The sequence below is a fragment of the Cajanus cajan genome, chromosome 8 (genome assembly GCF_000230855.2).
Source record: "Cajanus cajan strain Asha chromosome 8, NIPB_CcT2T_4, whole genome shotgun sequence".
Taxonomy (NCBI): Eukaryota; Viridiplantae; Streptophyta; class Magnoliopsida; order Fabales; family Fabaceae; genus Cajanus; species Cajanus cajan.
The window spans coordinates 33,855,755-33,863,300 of NC_138524.1; the positions used below are offsets into that span (position 1 = coordinate 33,855,755).

Sequence of the window (7,546 nt, forward strand, 5' to 3'; positions counted from 1 at the left end):
ATGCATTAGGCAAGGGATTGGGGGCCAATCCTGCTACCCAACAATTATTCCCACAACCTTGAGCGAGGTTTCTCACTCCTCCTTACCTGGATAAGCAGAAGATGAAGCTAGAGCAGAATCTGGTTGATCTTCTTCTTCTCTTGGTTCTCCTTGGTCTTTAGAGAGTGTGTCAAGGAGCAGTACCAGAGTTTGCTATTTATAGATATTAGAAGTGGCCAGAACGACCCGTTTCGGATCTAGAACGACCCGTTCTAGATCCAGAACGACCCGTTTTGGATCCTTTCATCATGTGTTAAATTTGCATCTAGAATAGCTCGTTCTGGAGTTGAGTTTTAACTCATAACGACCATGTTTGGAACGACCCATTCTTAAACCAGAACGATCTGTTCCCAACTAGGGTTATAGGCCTTTTTGGTGGTTTGGAACGCCTAGTTCCGGTTTGGGAACGGCCTGTTCCCAACTAGGTTTATAGGCCTTTTTAGTAGTTTGGAACGGCTGATTCCAGTTTGGAAATGACCCATTCTAAGCTACTAAATCACCCTTATTAGGCTTTGGGCCTTCATATAATATGTGAAAATTGGGGTGTTACATAAACTTTTAAGTTTTATTTTCCAAGTTTTTTTTTCAATTATTTTGGATATTGAAGAACATTTATGAAGGTTTTATGTGGACCCTTTTACCAATGCTAAAAATTTTATTTCTTTATTTATTTATATTATTACAATAGATGTGTTGGGGTAGTAAGAGCGTCACAAAGTTTGTCATTAGTCTTAATAAATAATGAACATTTGATGAATATAAGATAAATTATATGTTTCATCTGATTTATATCATCTTATAAATGATCTACATGTTACACTTTTATTTGATAAGTATTTTTAAATATATTTTTTAAGACGTTTTTTAAGATATTCTTTTGTAAAAATGTTTCATTTGTTAATATTAAACGCTAAAACTTGAAGGGTCTGAAATCATCTTTTGACTTAACATAACCCTATATTTTATAAAATAATGGAAAAAAATATTATATTAATATTAAAAATGATATTATTCCAAATGTGATATTTTAAAGAAAAAAAATAAAGTTATAAGGTTCTTCTACTTTTTTTTATAATAGAGGAATGTGGATTTTTTTGTTGGGGGCGGGAGGAAAGAGATAGAAAAAAAAATTGGTAGAGAAAAAAATTAGAGAAAGGAAAAAAAATAAAGAGAAGCAAAAAATTTTGGGGAATGAAACAAAAACTTTTGGAAGGAATAATGAAAAAAAAATATATAACTGATTTTTAGTGAAAAACTGAAAAATAAAAATAAAAATTATTTATGTTGATGACAAGATTCGAACTTACGTATTTCTCAATAAATTTTCATATAGACTAAGTAATAAGTTATATTGGACAACTTATCAAATAAGTTCAAAACATCTATGTGCTATTCATAAGATATTTTATGAATTTGTTTTAATACTCTTATAAACACTTATAAAATAAGATAAGTATAAATAAGTTGTTTATAAATTTTGCCAAACGAGACCATAGAGTTTGATTCAATTCATAAATAATTAAGTTAAATAAAAAGTTAAATAATCTCTACATACAAATGCGCTGGTGAAAGAATAATTCCTAAAATTAAATATAATAATTGTTTGCGTTTAACATATAAAAGTCGATAAATTTTATATATTAGATAAATATTTTATATTGCAACATAAGTTATTTTTATATATTATTAATTTATTTTAAAATATTAAAACTAATTTATAAATAAATATGATAAATAAAAAAGTAAATTAGATAAGAAATCCAAAGAATCTCTAAAAACATTCATGAAGAATTTCTTCTTAAACTACTCTTGTGGATGATTGTCATTCACAAACAATTTAAAAATGAAGCAAATTAAATTTATAAAAGTTCAGATAAATTGTCATGTATGGCATCCACATCCGGAGTTATAGTAACATGTTTGCTGATCTCCCCAATTTTGCAACATTGATTTTTAGCAGTATTAATAGCAGCCAAATCTTGGGCAAATGCACACTTCATACCAGAGGAAACCTGCATTCATTTTTAGGGTGAGTCAGTGAGATTTCCAAAAAGTGATCAACTAAAATTGATTTTATGTGTCATAACTTATATGATATAACTTTTGATAATCTTGTAATCAGAGATGACAAAATAAATTTAATCGACAAATGAATCCATCAAGTCATTTTTTTATATTCATAGAAATTTGTAATACATTTAAAACTTGAGTACCATATATCAATTTGTAACAACTAATCATTGTCAAGAAATTGTTTTCTACAAACTTAAAGTTAGTCCACCATTAAAAATGAGACCTTAAATATAATATATTATAATTTAAAATTTTATAATATACTCTCTTTTTTTCTAAATAATACAACAACAACAACCAAGTCTTTATCCCACTAGGTGGGGTCGGCTATATGGATCAAACGACGCCAAAGGGATCTATCATAAATCATCTCTCTTGATAAGGCATTGATCTCCATGTCCTTTAGCACTGTTTCCCCTATAGTTTTCCGAGGCCTTCCTCTCCTTCTAGCTCCAACAGTAACCTCCATCTCATCGACCCTCCTCACCGGTGCGTCCGCCGGTCTCCTCCACACATGCCCAAACCATCTAAGACGGGACTCAACCAACTTCTCCACAATAAGTGCAACCCCCACACTTTCTCGGACGCATTCATTTCTAATCCGATCTTTTATCGTGTGTCCGCACATCCACCGTAACATCCTCATCTCGGCTACATGAAGTTTATTCTCTTGTTGCCCCTTTACTGCCCAACACTCGGTCCCATATAATATAGCCGGCCTAACAGCAGTACGGTAGAACTTTCCTTTAAGCTTAAGAGGCACCTTTTTATCACATAGCACCCCGGACGCCCTCCTCCATTTCATCCAACCCGCTCGAATCCTATGATGTACATCGCCTTCCAACTCTGCATCTTGCTGAACAATAGATCCCAAGTACTTAAACCTTGGGACTTTTGTTATTGCTTGCTCTCCAATCTTCACCTCCTGAGTTGCCCTTGTGTTTCGCATGCTAAACTTACACTCCATATATTCCGTCTTACTTCGGCTTATCCGCAAGCCCTGTTCTTCCAGAGCTTGTCTCCATCTTTCGATCTTCTCATTTAACTCTTCCCTAGAGTCTCCCGTAAGAACAATATCATCGGCAAAAAACATGCATCGGGGCACTGGCTCTTGGACATGCTCAGTAAGCGCGTCCATAACCAGTGTAAAAAGGTAAGGACTTAAAGTAGACCCCTGATGAAGTCCTATGGTAATAGGAAAATCCTCCGACACCCCACTCTGTGTTCTCACGCTAGTCTTGGCCCCTTCATACATGTCTTTAATCGCCCTGATATAAGCAATACGCACCCCTTTCTTCTCTAGTGCCTCCCACAAAACTTGTCGAGGTACTCTATCATAGGCCTTCTCCAGGTCGATGAACACCATGTGTAAATCCTTTTGTTGTGTCCGATATTGCTCCATCTTTCGATATTGCTCCATCAATCGTCGTGGCAAATTTCTTTTTTCTAAATAATGAGATAAGAAATTTTTTTTTAACTAAACCCTATAAATTATAAATACAATTTAAATCATTTAACTAAAGTTGCTAATTTGGATTAGTATTAGAATAAAAGTCTTGAATTTTTTTTAAGCTCACTATCATTAAGTGGGCCAACCCAGTCTGCTACAATTTGCCATCCATGGTATGAACTTTATTTCCTTGATAAAACATTGTTATTGTAAATGCAATACTTACATCATAAAGGGTATTCCCAAGCTTCAACTTGATTGCACCACTTTTGTATACAAGCATTTTACCCATGAAACCAGTTGGTAACTCGTTCAACTTATAGAGTTTCTCCACTTTTTTTGAATCTCTAAGAGGTTTAGAGTTCACTTTAACATCTTGGCTTGATGCAGCAGCTGATTCTTTAATCATAGGCAATGTTGGAGGCAAATTTATGAAGAACATATTTGCCTCTAAGTTCTCCTCCTATCAACAATTTGTTCAAAACAATATTATATATAATACTTTAAAAGAAGTTGAACCTAACAAATTTATTTCTTAAATTCCAATTTACTTACCAAAAGGCCAAGCTCCATTGCTGAATTTGATTCATTCTCATTGTAAGTTCTAGTCTCCCCAAATTCCTCCTCATCAAGATGCACTACCAGAACAAAGTAGTTATATCACTAGCCTAATAGATAATATTGCATAGTGACAATAAACTAAATTCTTATTTACTCCAGTTAGTAAAAGAAAAATTAACTAATACTCTATGAATGTAACTAAAACCCCACAATTTTGTAAATCAGCAGCACAGGTTTGATATTAAAAATTTGTTTGGATATAAGTTAGAAATATTTTTAAAAATTTTCCTATTGAAAATAAAAAATATTTTTTAATAAAAAAATTCTTAAAAATAATTTTAAATTTGTATCGAAATAGACCGTAAATAAACTAGTTGACAACATTCAATTCACTTGAAAATTTAAACTTTATCAATATTACTTTGTTATTTATCTTTTCTTTTATACAAAATATATAGTTTTTGGAATATACCTGGGTTTCCTGAATAAGGCCTCCTCAAGGGAAGAGTCACTGGAAAATTACTGTCATACTCCTATTGCAAAATCAAACAACCAATACTTCAGAATAAAACAAGCATGAACAATAATTTAACCTCCAATTAAAGATATATTTTTATTTATCTCTGTATGCTTACCCATGGTTCTTTGTATTCTTTCTCATTCACCCCTATGATTAAAGCATCATCTCAAGATTGTTAATAAGAGGAAGGATCATGCAGCAAATTAAGAGCACATGTTATAGCAATCTATTAAATGAAAATGCATTAGCATACCATTGAATGCTGAATTCTGACTTGTGTTGGTACTAATCCCACCCCTGGGAATACTGTATGATTTTATAGAAGTTGATTCCCCACCATAACCAAAAGCAATTTGAGAAGCTGACACTGGAACCATAAATATGAACTACACAATTTTAGAAAACATAAACAAATATAGTCATAAAACTATTTTATTAATTACTTTAATGATGGAAACATTTGCCTACATCTTTATTAAAAGAGTTTATCGGAGAAATTATTAGATAATTCAAAATTATCAAGTATTTATGACCTCAATTAATCATTATATAACATATATTTAATTTTTTTAATCTATAAATATTTTTTAATAACACATTATTACATGTCATATAAAAATTAGATAAGGATTATCAGATCTAGGACCACTAACTAGTTTCTTGAGTTTAATAGTCTAATATAAAAAACTTTTACACTATTAATGAACACAATCTCAACCAATCGTTATATAACATATATTTAAATTTTTTAATCTACAAAATCTTTTTAATAATACATTATTACATTTCATATAAAAATTAGATAAGGATTATTAGATCTAGGACCACTAACTATTTTCTTGAGTTTAATAGTCATGCATCAATAATATAAAATCTTTTACACTATTAATCTATAAAATGACATATTTTAAAGATAATTATTATAAAAAAAAATAATTAACAAGCTTTATATAATAGTTTGTGATTAGATTATACCATAAAACTGTTTTTTTTTTTTTTTACTGTCAGGACATGCATATCTTTTATTCCCTTATTAGAAAAAGTAAGATTTATTTTAACAATTAAGTTACAAAAAACAAAATCATCAAACGCGGCTTAATACGATGGAAACTAAAACCAACGATGAAGACATAAAAGTCAGATAAAATTGGATCAGAGAATTTCAATTTCAAGTTGAATAAGCAACAAACATATTAACCTTTTTTCTCAACTTTGAGCTTTGCCTTCATTGCACTCTCCTACAAAAATAATAAAGAAAATTTCAAAAAAATAAAAAAATAAAAAAGATGAATCATACCCATCAAACTGAAATCATACATACATTGAACCGCCGCAGCAGACCCTTAGCCTGATCTTCATCAACATCATCAACCACTTCACTGCATAAACATAAAGAAAGAACTAAACTAGAATAAATATTACAAGAAATGTTATATACAGTTACATATAAAAAATGTTATTATAGGTATAATATATGTAAGTATATATCTATTTGACTTATAGTTACACACAATTTTAATGTTGATTTTGAATGAGATTTAATAACATATTTTGTGTGTCACTATTGTGACACCCTTCTACCCCATAATAAATAAGTAACAACAATAAGAATAATTCAATAAATATCACGTCAAGAAGGGTCCACATGTTGTTATAAAAATTCATAGGTTCACAAGTCTTGAAATAAATAGAAATAATAATAATAATAATAATAATAATAAAGTTTTACTCTTAAAAGAAAATTATCAAGGTCTCTCTAAAAAAAAGGAATCCAAAATTTACAAATATAAGGTGAATATAAAACTCTTAAAAATAAGTCTCCTCAAACGACAAATAACAATTCATAACTAAAACATCCTAAATTTATGCCCCAATGTCACATTCTATCAGAGCAGAACCCTTTCCCTTTAGAACTCAACACTATGGGTGCCTTCATCTTCACCTAAAAGAAAACCACATAAAAACAGGACGGTGAGAGATAGATAACATCATATATGAACATAGAGCTACCCAATTCCCACCCCACACCGTGCACCAAAATATCATCATTAAATATAAACAACAAATACATCTCATATAATTACCAAACATCATTTTTTCAATCATACAAACTTTCATACACATGCTCACTATATGCTCATGCACATCTCCTCTCCTAAGAGTCTCAACTTGGCACTCCGCACAATGGGCGTACCTCGTCAATTCCCTTAGTTGTTACCAATGCGGGCATACCGTTCTCACACCCTCCCAGGGCCGGTATGTTGCACGGTTAAACACCCAGCGGCCCGTGCAAAGACAATCCACCCACCGTTAAACCCTCTGTGGCCGGTGAGTTGCGCAGTTAAACACCCAACGGCCCACGCATGAAATGCCTCCCGTCATGGTCCCCCCTGTCTCAACCCCTCTCGGGCCCAGGGTCCAATGCAATATAGCCACGTCTGGCTTCTCAAGCACCACATGCAACTCATAAGTCTCATGCAACTCATGCATCCCACGTAACTCATAATTAATGCATCTCAATTATATAACATCATCACATGTCAATAACAATCCATGCAATATCATCCTCACATGCTAGGCACCTATCATTAAGTCATCAACATCATAGATCACAATTTCACATAATTCTTCACACACATCACAATATCTATGACATTCAGTTAATAATTTAACCATAACTCGAGATATACATATCCTTTCTAAGTAATCCCAACTCCATTAGAATCCTAACATCAATATCTACAACTTTCATGAAGAACACAAATCCTAATAAAGTCGTTTAGGTTACCATTCAGGGCTCACAAAATAAGTTCTTCCAAATGAATTAAGAATTTAGAACATCGATTACACAGATAATCATTCAGAATTTTAAATAGAGTTCCTAGAGGGACTTAGGGATTGCC

The 7,546-nt window shown here is 31.9% G+C and overlaps 1 protein-coding gene across 1 annotated transcript; it reads right to left on the reverse strand.

Annotated features, from left to right (window-relative positions):
* Positions 1–1,872: 1,872 nt before the first annotated feature.
* Positions 1,873–5,905, reverse strand: LOC109793512 (uncharacterized). Its single transcript, XM_083062579.1, has 5 exons — positions 4,759–5,905; positions 4,596–4,656; positions 4,118–4,200; positions 3,789–4,025; positions 1,873–2,051 (listed from the first exon to the last, which is right to left on the reverse strand). Exons 3-5 carry the CDS (start codon positions 4,133–4,135, stop codon positions 1,899–1,901), a joined length of 408 nt encoding a protein of 135 aa, XP_082918705.1. The 5' UTR covers positions 4,136–4,200; positions 4,596–4,656; positions 4,759–5,905; the 3' UTR covers positions 1,873–1,898.
* Between the last annotated feature and the right edge of the window lie 1,641 nt (positions 5,906–7,546).